The sequence below is a fragment of the Arachis hypogaea genome, chromosome 15, assembly GCF_003086295.3.
Source record: "Arachis hypogaea cultivar Tifrunner chromosome 15, arahy.Tifrunner.gnm2.J5K5, whole genome shotgun sequence".
Taxonomy (NCBI): Eukaryota; Viridiplantae; Streptophyta; class Magnoliopsida; order Fabales; family Fabaceae; genus Arachis; species Arachis hypogaea.
In genome coordinates, this window is record NC_092050.1 from 9,372,660 (window position 1) to 9,392,352 (window position 19,693).

At 38.6% G+C, this 19,693-nt stretch overlaps 4 protein-coding genes and 1 long non-coding RNA gene across 7 annotated transcripts; 4 read left to right on the top strand and 1 right to left on the bottom strand.

Annotated features, from left to right (window-relative positions):
- The first annotated feature begins 982 nt into the window (after positions 1-982).
- On the top strand, positions 983-6,151 carry LOC112748826 (wall-associated receptor kinase-like 14). Of its 2 annotated transcripts, none has more exons than XM_025797068.3 (4): positions 983-1,514; positions 1,756-2,551; positions 4,206-4,280; positions 4,587-6,151. In XM_025797068.3, the coding sequence occupies exons 2-4, from the start codon at positions 1,798-1,800 to the stop codon at positions 5,873-5,875; spliced, it is 2,118 nt and encodes a 705-aa protein (XP_025652853.1). In that variant the 5' UTR covers positions 983-1,514; positions 1,756-1,797; the 3' UTR covers positions 5,876-6,151. The 2 variants fall into 2 exon arrangements, with proteins under 2 accessions (XP_025652853.1, XP_025652854.1); XM_025797069.3 differs by having other exon boundaries at positions 1,277-1,650.
- Positions 6,142-7,104, bottom strand: LOC112748829 (uncharacterized). The gene has a single exon (XM_025797073.3). It carries the CDS (start codon positions 7,102-7,104, stop codon positions 6,586-6,588), a length of 519 nt encoding a protein of 172 aa, XP_025652858.1. The 3' UTR covers positions 6,142-6,585.
- On the top strand, positions 6,577-10,927 carry LOC112748828 (uncharacterized). Of its 2 annotated transcripts, XM_072217609.1 has the most exons (7): positions 6,577-7,289; positions 7,396-7,727; positions 8,735-8,991; positions 9,466-9,666; positions 9,787-9,877; positions 10,087-10,342; positions 10,422-10,927. In XM_072217609.1, the coding sequence occupies exons 2-7, from the start codon at positions 7,402-7,404 to the stop codon at positions 10,743-10,745; spliced, it is 1,455 nt and encodes a 484-aa protein (XP_072073710.1). In that variant the 5' UTR covers positions 6,577-7,289; positions 7,396-7,401; the 3' UTR covers positions 10,746-10,927. The 2 variants fall into 2 exon arrangements, with proteins under 2 accessions (XP_072073710.1, XP_025652857.1); XM_025797072.3 differs by lacking the exon at positions 6,577-7,289 and having other exon boundaries at positions 7,302-7,727.
- Positions 10,928-11,733: 806 nt separating this feature from the next.
- On the top strand, positions 11,734-12,649 carry LOC112748830 (uncharacterized). The gene is made up of 2 exons (XR_003175059.3): positions 11,734-12,267; positions 12,366-12,649. It is a non-coding gene; the product is annotated as an uncharacterized lncRNA (long non-coding RNA).
- A 1,314-nt stretch (positions 12,650-13,963) lies between these two features.
- Positions 13,964-17,311, top strand: LOC112748833 (BTB/POZ domain-containing protein At5g66560). The gene is made up of 4 exons (XM_025797077.3): positions 13,964-14,803; positions 14,883-14,952; positions 15,056-16,399; positions 16,481-17,311. The coding sequence occupies exons 1-4, from the start codon at positions 14,763-14,765 to the stop codon at positions 17,060-17,062; spliced, it is 2,037 nt and encodes a 678-aa protein (XP_025652862.1). The 5' UTR covers positions 13,964-14,762; the 3' UTR covers positions 17,063-17,311.
- Positions 17,312-19,693: the final 2,382 nt, after the last annotated feature.

The window sequence follows — 19,693 nt, forward strand, 5'->3', positions numbered from 1 at the left end:
TACTTTAATGATCAAACAATATTAGCACCGACCTTAGATATTGACAAAATAAACAGTTAACTACTATTAATTATTCCTGGTGATAAAAAAGTTATATCTTAGTTCAGACAATGGTGTTGAGAAAAATAATATGAAAGGCCACTTGGAATTCTTTGGTTCAGAAGTATTAAATGTTTTTAATTATTCTGGTTTTTCACCTCATAAACTCACACTTAAAATTGGTGTTCTGATGATGCTACTTAGGAACACAGACCAGTCAAATAGTCTATGCAATGATACACGATTACAGAGTAGGAGATTTAGAAATCACTTGGTTGAATGTGAAATACTAACAGGGACTAAAGTAGGAGGAATTGCATTAATTCCAATCATGAATATGGTTCCAAATAATGACAGCTTTCCAATCAAGTTTCAGAAAAAATAATTTACATTGATAGTATTTTTTGGTATGACAATCAATAAAGTTTAAGAACAGACGTTGAAAACTGTAAATTTGTACTTACTAAGATCAGCTTTTACGCACGGACAGTTATATGTGGCACTTCTAAGAATTAATAGCAAGTAAGGGATAAAGGTTTTTAATTCAAAATCATGAGGAGGTCTTTGAAAATTACATGATTAATGTTATGTATAGAGAAGTTTTTAATAAATTAAAATTGAGATGATCAGGTATTGTTTAATCAATTAGTATCTCTTTGTTATTAATTGTATTTTTTATTTTTTTTAGTTGGATATATATTTTTATATAAATAATATTTAAATTTTATTTAATATAAAAACAAATATACAATTTATAAAAAATAACAAAAATGTGTATGCACATTCTTTCATAAAAATTAAGACATTAATTTATTATTTTTTTCTTAATTAATTCAATTATTTTATGAATTTTTTGTCATGTATATTGTTTAGATTTATTATTAACTTCTGTGTAGAAATGAAAAGATTTGGATTGGATCTTCCGCTCAACATCGGACCAAATGGAGTGAAAAATATTGCTATGATGTAATGATGGAAGGTTAGCAGTGAGAACCTAGAAGAGCATACACGGTGGAGTGGACAATTTGAAAAGCGAACAACATCATTCTGTATTCCTTCATTGATTCACCGGATAATTAAACTCTCCCCAGTTAGTCAAACATGGTATAATAAGTGCAGTGCATGCAATTTCATCCAGAGACCAAGGGCTTTTTGGTGCAGACAACAAAAATGGAAGGGTATATATGGCACTCAATAAAAACTTCCCTTAAATAAGTGAAAGGGTAACGAAGAAAACGATGTGGATGTGGACCGGGTTTAAGTTCTCTCCCTCACACGACAAAAGACCCACACGCAACTCACACAACAAGTGTGAACGACGCCAACGACGTTAATACCTCCCAAGAGTTGCTGCTTCTACTGCTGCTGCTTCTTCTTCATTCCTTCAATCAGAAATTTATTATCTCTATTCCATCGTTTGCTTCTCCAACTGCTACATCCATTCATTTCAGCTCACCCATTGCACAATCTTGAAGGTGCGTCTCTCACAACAATTGGTATCAAAATCAAGACTCTATTAATTATGATTCAGTGGTTCTCTTCAATATGAGGCGGCATTTATTGAGATAGATGACTACCCCAACTGTTTCCATCGCATACTTCTAATTTCCCGTATAATCCGCCAAATGATGCTTTTAATAAGAAAAATCAAAACTTTGATTTAATTTGAGCAAAAACTTAAACCTAAGCTGACTCCGTGCTTCTCTTTTATTTCAGAAGGGTGATGATTACGCCGTTTCGTTCAATTCCAATTCAAAGATGTTTCTTCTTCATCACCACCACACAAGCTTCTTTATCGTGCTCACAATCTTGATGGCTTTGACGAGAGCACAAAACTTGACGAACTGCGATCGCCATTGCGGAGGGAAAACCCTGAACTACCCTTTTGGGTTCTCAGAAGGCTGCGAAGTGAAACTGAACTGTACCAAAGACCAAGTCAAAGTTGGCGGCTTTCTGGTTCAGAACATCACAGCTAGCACCATTTTCATCAGCCTACCCGCGAAATGCAACCGCACCATGGGATCTATTAAGCCACTCTTCAATGACAATTTTGCCCCCACGAGGAACAACAGCTTCCTCGTGCAGAACTGCACGGAGGAGCAAGGTGGCTGCGTTATCCCCGCCTCCACCTTCACAGGCGGCCAGGCTGAGGTGGAGAGCTGCGACAGCAGCAGCGGTAACATCAGTTGTTTCACCCCGCAGAGCCAGAAACAGAGAAACAACGTTATTGTTGGTGATGTTTTGAGTTTCGATGAATTGAAAAACACTCGTTGCAAGTTCTTGTTCTCTTCGGTTGCTCTTGGGCAGAGCAAGGAGCTATTATTTCTGCAGTTTCAGGTGGTTGAGTTGGGGTGGTGGATTCAGGGTTCTTGTCATGATTCTGGTTGCTCTCAAAACGCTACCTGTACAGATGTAACGAATCCTCAGGGGAAAAATAGTTCAGGGTTTCGCTGCCAGTGCCTTCATGGCTTCCAGGGAGATGGTTTCATCAACGGTACCGGTTGCCGGAGAGGTGTGTTTTTTCTTCAGCCCATTTTGATTGAGAATAAGATATTTAGAATTTTTTAATAAAGTCATCATTTTATTATTCCTTGCAAGTGCCATCTATTTTTGGTTATTATTATAATAATTGTTATGCTTTTGATTCTTATGGCCGTGGCCATGCGGGGTTTGATGGGTCAATCGGGAATGTAACACCTGGTTGTGGCTTTTTTTGCTGAGCAACCATGTTGCGCCACCTTAATTTCTGTTTCGTGGAAAATTGGTGTGTAGTAGTTCAATGGATTAGATACATGTTTGGTTTTGAATAATATTTTACAAGAAAGATTTTCTTTCTAAGATGTGACCTTAAACTGTTTAAGAATAAGGTAGTTTAATTATACTCCCAGCTGGAGCACTGAATAAGATAATTTGAACCATGACATTTTTCACGCAATCTTATCATCTCTGCAAAAGACTTGGCAAGCCTCGTTCTTTGTTGAATTATCATCTTGATATGTCTCATGAAAGATGTAAAGTTAAGACCAGGATTTCCTTTTTTTTTTTTTTGGGGGGGGGGGGGGAGATTCTTTTGTTTTGGAATGGTCAAAAGATTGGTTATTGCTTTATTAAGGGACAATATCAACAAAGATTTATTTTGTTGGGAGCACATGAGGGCATGAGGCACATCGACTTTTCCTATGTGATAAGGTTCATTATTTTGATTCCTGTAATCTCGTGGACCATGAGGGCCCTCATACGTCCCTTGATGTTGCAGTGATGTGGAAATGGAAGTGAAGCAAATGTTCATTACATGGGAGTTTTACTCCTGTTTGAATTTTATGCATACTAATTTTGATGCTCCTGATGAATTCATTGTCATGGGAAATAAACAGGGGATGTGTTTTGATTTTTTTTCTTTAAATTATTTTTCTATTTGGTGTACATATTTGGTTTGAATGGTAATATACCAGATAAAGAATCCTTCCAGATCCAAAGTCAACATGTTCTGGCTGCACATGTCTGGTTGGATAGATTTGATTTGAAACTTTCTTTCTTTTAGGGTGGATGGTCAAAGCTTCTCAACATCTCCCATAATTTGTTTATTCACGTTTTCTTGACAATGGATATTGAGTGTAATGTGAGTCACAGTTTCTAATTTCTAGTAGATGTCTAAAATCAGAAACAAAGGTGAAAGTTAAAACGTTTTTTGCTTTTCCTATTAACAAATAGTAAATGGTGCGTTACCTGCTATTTGAGGATTTTCTTTTTGAATTACCTGATTTGATGGAACCTATAAATACTTAAATAGTTCAGGTAGTTGAGATTGTGGGCCTTTTACTTAAAGAAAATAGCGTGTGACTAAGTTGTCTTAACATAATTTGCTTACAAATATTCGTTGTTCTTAAACCATCGATTTATACCCTACACCTCCCGGGACATATGGGGTGTCTTTGGTTTGCTTATAAATCGTGGCACCCCATTGGGTTTAATGAACAAAATGTTAATATCCAATAGGGTCTAGCTTTGTATAAATTAAAAGACCCGTAAGTTTGACTTAGAGTAAACATTTATTCTTTTCAGTTGTGGAAAAATGAGTTTATTATTTTTCAGTTGGAGACTAAACTTTTTTTAAATAGTCATTTTCTCATTTCTGATACTTTGCTTCTTGTGATCAATTGATTCAGTTTTAAGTTGCAGTGCATCAACAGTAACATCGGGGGGATGTGGAAAAACAACCAAAATAGGTGTTATTGTTGGAGGTACAACCATACTCTACATCTTTACGCAATTAGCTTCCTTTTGTACTAATTACTGTTAGAGTATGATCTCATATATCATAGCATATTGCATAGATTTATTTCCGGGCTACCCGATGAAGTAATGAATTTCATAGGATTGTCCATGTTGACGAGTTAATCATTCATTCACTAATCACTATGCTATCATTCCATATGCATGATTCGTTAGCTTCCAATACCTGTTTTTCTTCTCTTCTATTTTCCAAACACAACATGTAACAGAAAAATATTTTGATTAATCATAACGTTATTGTTCACACTCGACAGTGATCACAACTGGAGTTTTGGCCGTGGCTGTTCTTCTGTCTCTCGTATGCTACTGTGCCAGGCGCCGTTCTGCTTGGTTGAGCAAACATACAACAGCAAAGCGCCTCTTGCGTGAAGCTGCAGGCAACTCCAGTGTACCTTTCTACCCTTACAAAGAAATTGAAAGAGCAACAAATTCGTTCTCTGACAAGCAAAGGCTGGGAACTGGGGCTTTTGGTACAGTTTATGCTGGAAAACTTCACAATGATGAGTGGGTTGCTATAAAAAAGATAAGGCACAGAGATACCAACGGCGTTGACCAAGTCATGAATGAGATCAAGCTCCTTTCTTCTGTGAGTCATGCTAATCTAGTTCGCCTTCTTGGTTGCTGCATAGAGGAGGGAGAGCAGATCCTTGTTTACGAATATATGCCTAATGGAACACTTTCTCAGCATCTGCAAAGAGAGAGGGGTAAAGGTCTTCCATGGACAATAAGACTTACTATTGCAACTGAAACTGCTAAAGCAATCGCATATCTTCATTCAGCAATTCATCCACCAATTTACCACAGAGACATCAAATCTAGTAATATACTCTTGGATTACAGCTTCAAATCTAAAGTTGCCGATTTTGGGCTTTCTAGGCTTGGCATGACAGAAACATCACATATCTCAACTGCTCCACAAGGGACTCCGGGTTATGTTGATCCCCAATACCACCAGAACTTCCATCTTTCTGATAAAAGTGATGTCTACAGCTTTGGAGTGGTTTTGGTAGAGATAATAACTGCCTTGAAAGTGGTTGATTTCGGTCGACAGCAAAGTGAGGTCAATTTAGCAGCACTTGCTGTTGATAGGATTAGGAGGGGTGCCATAGATGAGATCATAGATCCCTTCCTTGAACCACATCAAGATGCTTGGACACTCTATTCAATTCATAAGGTGGCTGAGCTTGCATTTAGGTGTCTTGCTTTCCATAGCGACATGAGGCCTAGTATGATGGAAGTGGCAGAGGAGCTAGAACACATCAAGCGCAGTGGATGGGCATCCACCGAGGAAAATATGTGCCTAGCTTCATCAGTTGGGTCCGGAAACTCATCTCCTCGCAGAGGAAGTGACAAGTCACTGGGCGGTATTAAGTTAAATAAAGCAGGGCAAGGGAATGAGATATTGATCGTTACGCAGAAGACCGGAAGCTTTTTGAAATCAATGGAGGCAAAGGACAGCTCTCCTGTATCAGTGCAGGATCCTTGGTCAAGTGGACACAGCTCACCTTCAACAAACAGTTTGTTGGACAATGCAGTTCATTGACAAAAGCATCTCAGCAATGTGAATACTCGAGGCATATAACAGTTTTCTTTTCTTTTTAGCAGTTAATTGTTATATAGTTAATTTTGTGTATGATTGGCAATAGGATTCTGACGACCTCCAGGACTCTTTTCATCAGTAAGCAATATACAAAATTCAACATGCATATAGGAATATGTACAATGTACAATTACAGCTGGAAATAACATATACCTTTGGGTATAATTTTATAGCTTTATATAGATATAGACAAAATGACTACCGTGATGTTTGAGCTAATAATTGTTATTCATATCTACTTTGAGTTGCACAATGTTCATAATACAAGAACCATGAAATGCGTGAAAGCCTTACCTACTACATTGCCCTCTTTCACAGTTACACTTTCCACCAAAACCCATAAATGTACTGAAATTTCACATAGATTTGGTAACCTACTTCAACAGCACCACGCACTTTATTTTGGGTGACAGAAGCAGTCATTTAACTCTCCATTCTAAATTTCTGATGGGATTATACGTTACAAACAAGCAGCGAGTATAAGTAGTTTCTCGGATATCTTACAACGCCAATATCTCCAAATAATACGATCAGATGCTACAACAATGATTAAAATTAAAAAACAAACATGATATACATCAATAATGACAATATTAAGTATTAACACAAGACAAATATATTCAGCAATTGTAACGCGAATTCGCACCAACGAGTCACGATGATTTTTGAGCTTCAGGCCCAAGAATACCGTTCACCACTGCCGTCGCAACCAAAACCCCCAAAAACTCCGCTCCGGCCACCACTCCCGCCTGCGCCAAATCCCCAAAGCTCACTGCAGACGTTATCTCCCTCTCCGCCGTCTCTATCCCCTTCTCCGCCGCCTCTAGCCCTCTCTCCGCCGTCTCCAGCCCCTTCTCTGCTGACTCGAGGCCCTTGTCCGCGGCTTCAAATCCTTCCCTCACGATCTCCTCGGCCTCTTCCTCCACCCTCTTCAAACTCTTCCGTATCCCGAACAGTGGAATATCCTCCGCAACCGCTTCCTTTGCCGCCAATCCCGCAGACGCCGTCAGTAACAAAAGCAGCTGCCTCCGCCCCGAGGGAACGGCACCCGGTAAGGCCGTTACTGGCTTGTTAGTTATCTTCTGCGGCTTACTTGAGTAAGATGTCGCATTGCGCACGCTGAGACGTTGAAGAGAGAGAGCTGAAAACGGTGGTGAAATTGCACAAACCATAGCTTCCGTCACCACAACACTCAATCACTCACTCGCTGACCAGTGATCCTCAGCTTGTGGCCACTCGCTTTTTGCAAATTGTTAACATATTTAATTTCGAAAATTTCCCCAATTTATGTATCACTATTACCTTGACACGTGTAAAAACCAAACTGTTCGGGTTGAATGGCTTATTTCCGGTTCCGGTTCGGGTTCTATTTTGCGCTTTCCTTTTCATTTTTTCGTATTTTGCGCCAGAATATCAAACCCTAGCTCAAACCTCTCTCCCTTCTCTCTCTCTCTCTCTCACAGGTGACAATGGCGGAAGAAGCTGCTGCATCTGAAACCTCTGCCACAGTGGCTCAGCCAGCGGAAACTGTTGCTGTTGTTGAAACTGTAAACCCTGCCGACCATGAAAAGAGCGGAATCACTGTGGATGCTACCGTGGAATCCACGGCGCAAGGCGGAGCGGAGTCGGTTTCGGTTTCGGTTTCCAACGGCGACAACGCCGGAGAAGCTTCCGGTAGTGATCCTCAGAAGTCCTTGGAGTTCGCGGATGAGCTAATGGAGAAGGGGAACACGGCCATGAAAGAGAACGATTTTGGAGAGGCAGCTGATAACTTCAGCCGCGCTCTTGAGATCAGGTTTGTCTTTTGCTTCTCGCTGGCGCTTCATTTTAACTTTGATCTTTTCTGTAAAAAGATAGAGAAATAGCCAAATAGGTAAGAGATATTTTATCTTGGAAGTGCACGTTAATAGTATTAGGTTGCAAATCGGATGGATTCATGACCAAGATGGTAGCTAATATTCAGAAATTCCATGGGAGCAATTGTTTGATTTGCATGAATGCAATAGTTAGAGACTTAGATGCGTCACCATCATACATGCTCCATCCCAAAAGGAACATGTAGTTATCCAGTTCGGGTTTAAAATCTCTGCTTTATTAGTCGAGAATATTGATAGATGAAATGAAATCACGTTAGTTCTCATTTCTTACATTATACACATGTTAATAAGTTTAATGTATGCATTTTCGTCTAAAATTTTCACCTAAACATAGCGTATATCTTGGAAAACTTTGGGTACAAGTGATGTTTCAGTGCTTGTTTGGGTAAAGCTCCTACGAAAATATCTTTTTTTAAGTGATTTGTTTTAAAAGATCATTTTAGAAAAGTAAAAGTAATTATATGTTTGTATATCTCATGTGAAAATATCTTTTTATCTAACAATTATGCCTATGTACAACAATATAAAAGTACTTTTTTGTTAATTTATTATGTTAGAAACATTTATTTAGTAAAAAAGATCTTTTTTTTTAAAAAGATGTAAATTGTAACTTTTAAAAAAAGATCTTTTTTCCCTAGTACTTTTACTAAGATTTTGCCAAACACCCTAAAAAAAATGATCTTCTAACAACTTAATGGCACCCGTATAAGCTCTTAAAGTAGTTTGTGCCCGGACTGAGAAAATTATGATGATATTTTCGGATTTTAGTTCCACCAAGTTCATTTTTGTCAAAACAACTTGTTGCACTCTTATTGGTACAAATTGATTAACTGAATATAGGTTTACCCTGGCATATCTCCCTTTGCATTTCTATGATTCGTTTTAATATATTCAATGTTCTGAGAGACAATTTTATTCAAAATAGAGTTTCCCGCTATGGTGAACTTGCTCCCGAGTGTGTACACACCTACTACAAATATGGCTGCGCACTATTATACAAGGCTCAGGAGGAAACTGATCCTTTGGCTGATGTGCCCAAGAAGGAGGATGGATCTCAACATGGCTCCACAAAAGATGGATCTATGAAGAGTTCTGTAAATGCTGAATCTTCTACTGCATCTTTTTCAAGCAACATTGAGCAGGATGTAACTTCAACTGACCAGGGTCCAGCAGTGGATGATGGTTAGTGAATTGTTTCTAGTGTAAATTGATTATTACTACTAAATTTAGAAATAAGTTGATGTTCAATCTGTTAAGAATGTTCTGTCATGTTTTCATTTGAATGTGTTGTTCTGTTCCGCATTATACTTCCCTTCACAAGTCATTGTGAATAAGGGAGACTGTTTTATGGAATTTGCTATATGAAGGAGTTCATAGAATTTTATCTTCTATTGAAGGTTACCAGATCAATCATTACTAAACTGTTTAATTGAAGATAGAAGTAAAAATGTTCTTAGAAAGCTAGTTGTCACTTGTTGATGGTTGGTGGGATAAGAAAGCTTGTGATTGGCTCATATTGGGTAGGGTTGTGAATACTATTATGTAAGCCTCATGAAGTTTTTAGGAATTGACACTTTCACTTTGTGAAAGTACAGTGTCACTCATCCATAGTTTTCAGATCTATCTCATTGTTTTATTTTTTAAAATATGTAACAGAGTCTGCTAAGAATGACCAGGAAGAAGATGAGGAGGATAGTGATGCTGAGGACTTGGCAGAAGCTGATGAAGATGAGTCTGACCTGGACTTGGCATGGAAAATGCTTGATATAGCTAGAGCCATTGTTGAAAAGCACTCTGTCAATACAATAGAACAAGTTGACATATTATCAGCATTGGCAGATGTTGCATTGGAAAGAGGTCCTCCTGTGATCTTTTATATAATTTTAATTCAACTGAGCTTTCCTTTCCCAAGCACACACAGATTCACAAGAGTAGAGGATTTATTAAATGGATTTTTCCTATCTTTGTTTTGTGCAGAGGATTTTGAAACTTCTCTCTCTGATTACCAGAAGGCACTATCCATTTTAGAACAGCTGGTTGAACCAGATGATAGGAAAATTGCTGACTTGTATCCTCTTCAAATTTCTTTATCTAGATCCATGATATTACTGATGCGTGTAATCTTCTGCCAGTTTAAATTGGTAGCAAAAAATTGAGACAAGAGATGACTAAATAACTTTCAATGAATTAATGAAGTTGCTGACAGCTAGCTCTTAAATTTAGGATGACCGTTTATGTTCTCTTACACTGCTAGATTCCCTTAACTTTTGAATTAAGAAATTTCCGTATATGTTTGTGTTTGGAGGTTGGTTCTAGACCTCAAGAAGCAATTCCTTATTGTGAAAAGGCTACATCTGTTTGTAAAGCAAGGTTACATCGGCTTACAGAAGAAGTAAAGAGGATATTGGACTCAACATCCTCTGTTTCCGAGTCACAACAGAATGTACAAACATCTGAGTTTGAAAACTCGGTTTCAGATAAACAGGCAGAGATTGAAACTCTCAAAGGTCTCTCAAGTGAATTGGAAAAGAAGGTAGGCTGGAGAAAATCTTGCAAGTTATATCTTTGTTCGTTTGTTATTTTGATATTGATTGGAATATATGGATTTGCAGCTTGAAGATCTGCAGCAGCTGGTTTTGAATCCAAAATCAATTCTTTCCGAGATCCTGGGAATAGCAGCTGCCAAGGCAGGTGCGAAGGAATCATCTCCAGGAAAAGTGAGCTCCTCACAGATGGCTACTGCTGACAGCAGTGCAGGTTTTGACTCTCCAACCATTTCCACTGCTCACACCAATGGATCCACCGGAGTCACACATCTTGGTGTGGTAGGTAGGGGAGTTAAGCGTCCATCAAATTCCAGTGTACCAGAAGCCAGCGCACCAAAAAAACCATCACTAGAATCAACTGATGGCAAAGGCGATGGCGACAAATCTTGATATATCTAGGTCTTGGTCTTTTCATATGGAGAGTTTAACTTGAACTTGTAATGCTATCATACATTCTGGCGACTAAAAGAATCGTTTGTAGGGAGTGTTATGTGATTCCTTATATTGCTATTGTATGCCCCGTGCATTTAATTGACGTTATCTCAAGTTTAAAAAGGTTTAGATGTTACTCACACAACCGTGAACTATATTATGCTAGTTCTGTGGATGGTTAAGGGGGTCAAAATTCATGGATGAGTTTGATTTGTAAAATTACGAAGCGAGCTCATCTATGTAAGTTTCTACATCATTTTTATCCCGGAACAAAAAACAAGCCCCAAACAATGTCTTAGATGATACCCAGTCCAAGGTGGATATGAATCCAATGCCAACGGGGGGCTGGCCGAGGCCATACCTTCCAAAACCTGAAACTATTAGAAATTTTTTGGATTATATTGTTAACCTGGTCAGAGTTTATCTCAATTCTCAAGTGAAGAAAATGGATAAAACTGTGGTGTTGCTTTCACTATTTAAAAATTTTAGGATGTGTTTGGCAAATACGTAATTTTTTGTTTGGTAACTTTTTTTTCTCTAAATGCGAACATAATTCTGGGTTTAGACTCCTGGTTGCCATAAGCAATAAATTGTAACTTTTGCGTTCAATTAATAAATTGAAAAAATTAATTGAAGAATTTATTTTTTATCTACTAATTTTGCCATTTAATCTCGTTTACAATAAGAGATACAAAAAATAATCATCAAAATTCTTGAATTTTTTATAGCTGTTTTACAAATAAATATTTTAAATGATATAAATTTATGTCTTTTTTAGTAATTTTTGTCTAAATATAATTTTAAATAATCTAATCCAAATAATATTCGTTTTATTATAATCTATTTTGATACAAAATTATCAAATATAAATTACATTAACACCAATTTACTTTTTTATCAAAATTAAGTTTGTAAAATTAATTTTATAAAAAAGTTTGCAAACTTTAATCCAAACATGTCGCTCTAAAATACTTGCTCTGTTTTTGTAACCTTGCATAGAGAAGATGGGCATTGAGGCATAGAGCACGCAACAAGACCTTGTTTTTTGGGTGTCGAACGATTGTTACGACCTACGCGCCAATTGTAATCGTAGGGGACAAGGGAATACTTATATCCATTAATAATTGGTGGTTGCCGATTTAATTGCTAGGCGCTATCTGTGGTTCGGATGTGACAAGAGACGAGACAAACAAAGAGAACGGTTGGCGAAACCGATGTGAGAATGGAATGATAAAATGGGGTATGTACTGCCTCATTGTGTAAGACAAACATCACGAGGTTTACTCTAAGATTTGGAGGATGTGTTATCGGGTGGACTGTAAAACCTGTGGGAAGTACACATGGGGTGGTTGTGGCAGGCATTTGAACTCTCTCTACAACACCATCGATGAGCAAAAGCGCTGCGACTGCCGTCCCTGGCCTGGTGTTGCTGTCACACCCTCTCAACCAGCACCGCCGCAATCTGCAAACCCCTCTCAAGGTCCGAACCAATTATTATGTTTTTACAATATAATCCATAAAGAGGAATAACACGCACACAACGTTGACTATTATAATATGATTGTTGCTTTTTTGCAGGCAATAGTAACCCTCAAAATTCTTGAAGCAGCCTCGGATGCTGATCTGCTGTGATTATTTTAGCCTGATGGTGGGATGCAGAGGGATAGAGATGGATATTGTCGGATGCCATCGTGCCTTGCAATAAACAAATGGTTAAGGTCGCTTATATTATATTAATAAATGTAATCTTCGACTAGTCATGAGCTTGTGACTCAGATTATCCTAAATTCTTCTCTATGTTAATGGGTCTATTAATAAAAAATAAAGAATAAATTCCTCTGCTCTTGTGCTAGGTATTTAAATGGCTCTGTTATGGATTTCCTTTATTATTATTTGCCGTGGTTTATGTGCTGCCATATTTTGCCCATAATACTTTGTAAATTTTTGTGTCCTCGAGCCCTAGGATATTTGATGTTTAGGATAAAATAATGCTAAAATTACCAGCTGTTAAGTAAGACTAATGTTGCCATAATCCAAATCAACGAAAGCTATCCACCAATTGCGTCTGCTAATAATCCACTATTATTTCTGAATTGGAGGAATTTTGGTTTTTGGTGGTTTGTCTTTATAGTCCTCACTACTCACTTTTTTCAATGAAGACTGCCCAATAACAATTAGTGACAAGGCTATGTTATTGACAATTTTGGCACAGTTCCTCTCTTTTATATCGTCTGAGAGAGAGTCGCCAATAGCCCAATAGTGTGAAAAAGGAGTAACATAGATATCCTCAAACCTATTTGCCACATTCTCGTATTTGTGATCTGTCTTCCATTAACTATTTTATTAACAACAATATTTAAGAAAAAATAAAAAATCAATCAAAAATTATCTTATTTAACATTTATTAATTATTATTAGAATAATTCTATAACTTTAAATATATTAAATATATAATTAAATTATAGAATATATTATATAAAATAATTTTAAATATTGTTTCGCTAGCGCTACCAAAATTTGAGGGCATTTGAAATCTGCCTGAGCTCTTTTAAAATACACCCCATCATTTTGAAGTTGCAATGGAGTAACGTATCTTACAATTCTTGTCTAATCATTAAAGGCAGCCATAAATTCTAAGGTAGGAACTATGAGATGGTAGATATGGCAACATGAATGCAGATGTTGGCTTCCTTTGTCCTTTTCCATTTCTTTTTTCTTTAATAATTATTTGGTTTGAGAGTAGAGGAGTTGGAGCAGCGTTTATGTCTTGACTCTGAATTGTATAATTAATATACCGTACCACTCGGTATACATGACTAGCAATTTGCATTTATTTATACCCCAGAGATAATCAAAATCAACCATCTAATGCATAGTCATATAACATTTTTAAGTTAACTACATATATTTATCTTGCTTTTTGACCAATGCTACATTTCTTAAGTCTTCAACAATACAGACAAAAATAAACTTACGTTATGGATGACAGAGATTAATTTCATATAAGAGAAGACTTCAATGAATTCCATGCTTTTGTGAGGTCCATTATCATTGATACTGCATTGATTAACTAGTTGAAGACATTGTGGAATGTAAGGCTGGTGGGAACATGGCTATGTAAAGGTCCACCTTTAGCATTTGCATATAGTGTAATATAATGTTGGAATGATTTAATTAAGTTAAAACAAGGGAACCAAGTCAATAGGAGATCAAATAAGAAGTTCACTCATAAAATATTCATCCATCAGTTACGCAAAAGCGATATTCACCTAGTTGGCAAGCAATGCTTATATGAGGTAATGCCTGATTAAATCCTTTTCAAGGGCTCTAGGAGGAAAACTCATCAAAGGAAGCTCTCTTTTGCTGAGTCCGATTCAGTAGGTGAGACTAGAGAGTGATATTCTGATCCAATTCAGCAGACAGAAAAAAATAAAATAAAAATAAAAGAGAAGAAAAAAAAGAAATGAAAGAAGAAAAAGAAGAAAGGAAGTGTTGATAAAGGAAGGAAACAACCCTTTATGATCCCCTTTATAGGAATTTGCTCAAAGCCCCATTTGTCCGCTTTGAGTTTGTGGATTCCATACTGTTTACACCCTACTCTTCATCTTTTCCTTTCTATCTTTTTTTTCTTTTGATGAATTTTAATCTGTTCTTTACCTACATAAAGTGCAACAAGACAATTTCTTTTCATTCCCATCTTCCATTTTATGCAATTGGCTATTCTAGTCAAGTCTGCTTCATCCTTTGCATATCACACCTACAATTATTTTCGGGTGACCTAAAACCTCTATTTTTCTCCCCTAACATTTGAATCACTCTAATCTCTCATATCCACAAACTTTTCAGTCTCTCTAGATTCCATTTCAACTGAAGTTACTACTATTATTCTGATGATTTTCATGGATCTAACTACCTACTAAGGCCGTACCACGACTTCTGAGAGAGTATTAGCAAACTTTGCTGAGAAAAACGAAAATGGCGACAGAGAAAAAACTCTCCTCAAAAGGGCAAGCATGGTTAGATGAATCTCTATCTCTCTCTCATGAGAACGAGATATCCATAAAAAAAAATTCATACATTTTCCTCTCTCTGCAGGTTCTGCACAACGGGATTGCCGAGTGATATTGTTGTTGAAGTTGATGACATGAACTTCCATCTTCACAAGGTTAACATTATGCCTACCCTATCAACCATGCTACTTCATACCTTCATTCACATTCACTGAAAGTTAGCTGTCACGTTTTTTTCTTCTTTTTTTTTTTTTTCAGTTCCCTCTCATGTCAAAAAGTAGGAAGCTCCACCAACTCATAACGGAGCAAGAAGCCAAACATTCCTCCGCCGCAAGACCCGAAGAAGCGCAATCAGAGGACGAAGAAGAAGATCAAATCTTAGAACAACACTTTCAGTTAACGTTTACAGAGTTCCCCGGCGGTTCCGAGGCCTTTGAATTGGCTGCGAAGTTCTGCTACGGTGTCAAAATCGACTTGTCCCCTTCCAACGTGGCTTCTCTTCGCTGCGCCGGAGAGTTTCTAGAGATGACGGAGGAGTACTCCGAAGACAACCTCATCTCCAAGACAGAAAGGTTCCTCTCTAGCTCCGTTCTCAACAGCATCAAGGACTCCATTACAACGTTGAAATCCTGCGAGCGTTTAATGCCTATGGCAGAGGAATTAGGCATCCCGATCAGGTGTATTGATTCCATCGTCTCCAGAGCCTCTTCGGCTGATCCGGCATTGTTCGGCTGGCCGGTGAACGATGCCGGAGCCGACAGCATAGCCGCGGCTAGTGGCTCTGCGTCAAAGCAGGCCATGTGGAATGGAATTGAAACTGCAGCAAGAAGAAGAAGAAATGGCGTGATTAGAGGAGGAGGAGTCACCGGTGGTGGTGGTGGCGGCAGCGGCAGTGGTGGATATTCATGGTTTGAGGAGATCTCGCTTCTAGGTATGCCTCTCTTCAAGCAATTGATTCTCGCAATGAAGGAGGCTGAGATGAATTCAGAGATAACGGAGAGCTGCCTCATGCATTACGCAAAGAAACACATTCCCGGCGTTTCAAGGTCTATCCGGAAACCATTGCCATCATCTTCGTCTTCCTCTTCGTCGTTAGCTACCGAAGCAGAACAGAAAGATCTGCTAGAGACTATAGTCTCAAACCTTCCGCTCGAGAAGAGTTCTAAGCCTTCAACCGCCACGAGGTTCCTTTTCGGTCTCTTACGAACCGCCAACATTCTTAATGCTTCGGAAGATTGCAGAGACGTATTGGAAAAGAAGATAGGATCACAGCTCGAAGAAGCCACGCTCGACGACCTTCTCATTCCCAGCTACTCCTACCTCAACGAAACGCTATACGACGTGGATTGCGTAGAGAGGATTCTAGGGCACTTCTTGGACGGTATCGAACACCGAAGCGCTTCGGAAATCGATGGAGGCGACAGCGTTCCTAGATCGCCGGCGCTCATGCTCGTAGGAAAACTCATTGACGGCTATCTTTCCGAGATCGCTTCCGATTCGAATCTCAAGGCCTCAAAATTCTACAACCTTGCAATCTCGCTTCCCGATGAAGCGAGACTCTTCGACGACGGTCTCTACCGTGCCGTTGACGTCTATCTAAAGGTATCTGATTCCGTCACAAAATTATGTTATTATTATAATATCCGTTACTGAAGGTTGCTTTGCGGGTTTCGTTAACTGCAGGCGCATCCGTGGGTTTCGGAACAGGAGAGAGAGAAGATTTGCGGAGTGCTGGACTGTCGGAAGCTGACTCTAGAGGCATGCACGCACGCCGCGCAGAACGAGAGGCTTCCGCTGCGAGCGGTGGTTCAGGTTCTCTTCTTCGAGCAGCTCCAGCTGCGGCAAGCAATCGCTGGCACTCTGATGGCGACGGCGGAGCCAGGGAGGCCCTCGGTGGCGGCGGCCGCATTGGTGGAGAGAGGTAGTTTTGGTGGGGTGGAAGAAGCAGGTGAGGGAAATCGTGTGGGGAGTGACACGTGGCGCGTGGCTGTGAGGGACAATCAGGTGCTGCGCTTGGACATGGATAGCATGCGGACGCGAGTGCATCAGCTGGAGCGCGAGTGTTCCTCCATGAGAAAGACGATCGAGAAGATGGGCCAGGCCGGTCTACAGGACGATGGGGCCTGGTGGGACCCGTTTGCCCTGGGAAGGAAATTTGGTTGTAAATTCAAGACCCATGTTTGTGACTCGCATGGGCCGACGGCTATTGACAAGCGCACGGGTAGGCCCAACCAGCTGCAGCCCCACCGTCCTCGTCGTGAATAAGCAGCAGGTTAGTACACTCCCACGCGGTACGTGGAATCATGATTGGAGTAGTTACTAGTTAGGAAATTGGTCCCACTCATGTTGATGTGTAATTAAACGTTTGTCAAATAGTCGCTGGCGATATTAATGGATGAATATATATGATCTGGAAGTGTTGTTTCCCTTGTAGTTTTCTCCCACGTAATTTGTACCATGCATAATGAAAAAATTATAGTATAATGAAAACAAAAGGATGATAGTTTTGTAGAATGTTTCTCCTTATCTCCAATTATTAGGACAATGAGGTAATTATGAGGTGAGGTGACGCAACTTTTGCGGTGATGGTGATTGGGGGTGGTATGATATAGATGAGTTTCTGGAATTTGACAAATAGATAGTGCGTGACACCTTGCTGACAGCGCATTTTCATGGAAATTGGAGTTACTGAATTATTTTGCTTCTAATTAAAGTTGAAAGTTGGTTCTTGCTTGTGAAGTCAAGTGCATGTGTGAGTGAAAAAGAATGGAAGTACTTGTGATCCGCAAAAGAAGCTACAAAGGCTTGCTGCTTTTCTGATGAGGTAGAGGCGTAGACATTATTATTGCTGCTATTGTGATTGTTGGGGGGATAATAATATCTTTTACCCTTATTTTATTCTTGCTTTAGTCAGTAAGTGATAGTCAAACCATTGATTTCCTGTGGTGTTCCGTAATTCTGCTGCCATTGTAATTATTATGTGGGGAACTCCTCCTTGGTCCAAAAAGGGGTTTTATTATGTTATAAAATAATTAAATAAATAAATAAGGAAGATGTAACAAATATAATATAAAGAAGTATAAAAAGAGTGAAAGAAGTATTGCAATGTAAAAGAGAGAGAGAGTTATTTTATTGATTGTACGTTACTTCATATATGGTTCACTATTTATAGGCATACATTGGCTTCATTTTCAAACTTCATTAAAGTTTAATTTGGCTTGGAAAAATCAGTCGCTCATGTAATCAATGGTCATCCACATCAGCTCTTATCACAACACTCCCCCTTAGATGACCATTTGGGTTTTGGCCTCGTTAAAACCTTACTAAAGAAAAACTCAGTGGAAAAAAACCTTAGTGAAGGAAAAAGAGTACAATATCCTTTAGTGATGGAAACTGCCTCATTAAAAATCTTGTCAAGAAAAACCCAATGGAAAAAAACCTAACCAAGGAAAAAAGAGTACAATCTCCCCCTCTTGTCGACATCAGATGATGTCTCGAAATCGGCGCATCCCAATCTCATATACCAATCTTTCAAAGGAAGATTTTGGGAGTGACTTTGTGAATAAATCTGTCAGATCATCACTTGAGCGGATCTGTTGGACATCAATTGTCCATTGATTTTGAAGATCATGAGTGAAGAAGAATTTGGGAGAAATATGCTTGGTTCTATCACCTTTGATATATCCGTCTTTAAGTTGAGCAATACATGCTGGATTATCTTCAAACAGGATAGTTGGAGCTATCTTCTGACCAATCAGTCCATATGATGACAGAATATATTGGATCACACTCCTCAGCCAAAAACACTCGCGATTAGCTTCATGTATCGCTAGTATTTCAGCATGATTAGAGGATGTTGCAGCAATCGTCTGTTTCGTGGACCTCCATGATATAGCTGTACCACCATATGTGAATATGTATCCTGTTTGAGATCTCCCTTTATGTGGATCAGACAAATATCTAGCATCTGCATAGCCAACTAATGGTGACTTGGATCCATAGGGATAAAACAATCCCATATCAACCGTTCCATGAAGATATCGAAAGATTTGTTTAACTCCACTCCAATGTCTTCTGGTGGGAGAGGAACTATATCTTGCTAGTAAATTCACAGCAAATGATATATCGGGTCGCGTATTATTAGCAAGATACATAATGCTCCAATAGCATTAAGATATGGTACTTCAGGACCAAGGATATCTTCATTCTCTTCTTTAGGACGGAATTGATCCTTTTTCACATCCAAAGATCTTACGATCATTGGGGTACTTAATGGATGTGACTTATCCATATAAAATCTTTTCAAAATCTTCTCTGTGTATGTTGTTTGATGAATAAAGATCCCATTTTTTATATGCTCGATCTGCAGGCCGAGACAAAATTTAGTCCTTTCAAGATCTTTCATCTCAAACTCTTCCTTTAGAGTTTTTATAATTGTTGGAATTTCTTCAGGAGCTCCAATGATATTTAAATCATCAACGTACACAGCAATAATAATGAATCCAGATGTAGTTTTCTTTATGAAAACACACGGGCAGATATCATCATTCTTAAATCCGTTTTTGGTCAGATACTCAGTAAGACAATTATACCACATTCGTCCAGATTGCTTTAGACCATATAAAGATCTTTGCAATTTAACTGAGTATAACCCCTGCGAATATTCATTGGATGGTTTAGATATCTTTAGTCCTTCAAGAACTTTCATATAGATATCCCGATCTAATGAGCCATATAAATAGGCTGTTACCACATCTATTAAATGCATATGCAGTTTATGATATGCAGATAAACTAACCAAATAACGCAATGTTATCGCATCCACTACAGGGGAATACGTTTCTTCATAATCTATACCGGGCCTTTGTGAAAAACCTTGTACCACAAGTCGGGCTT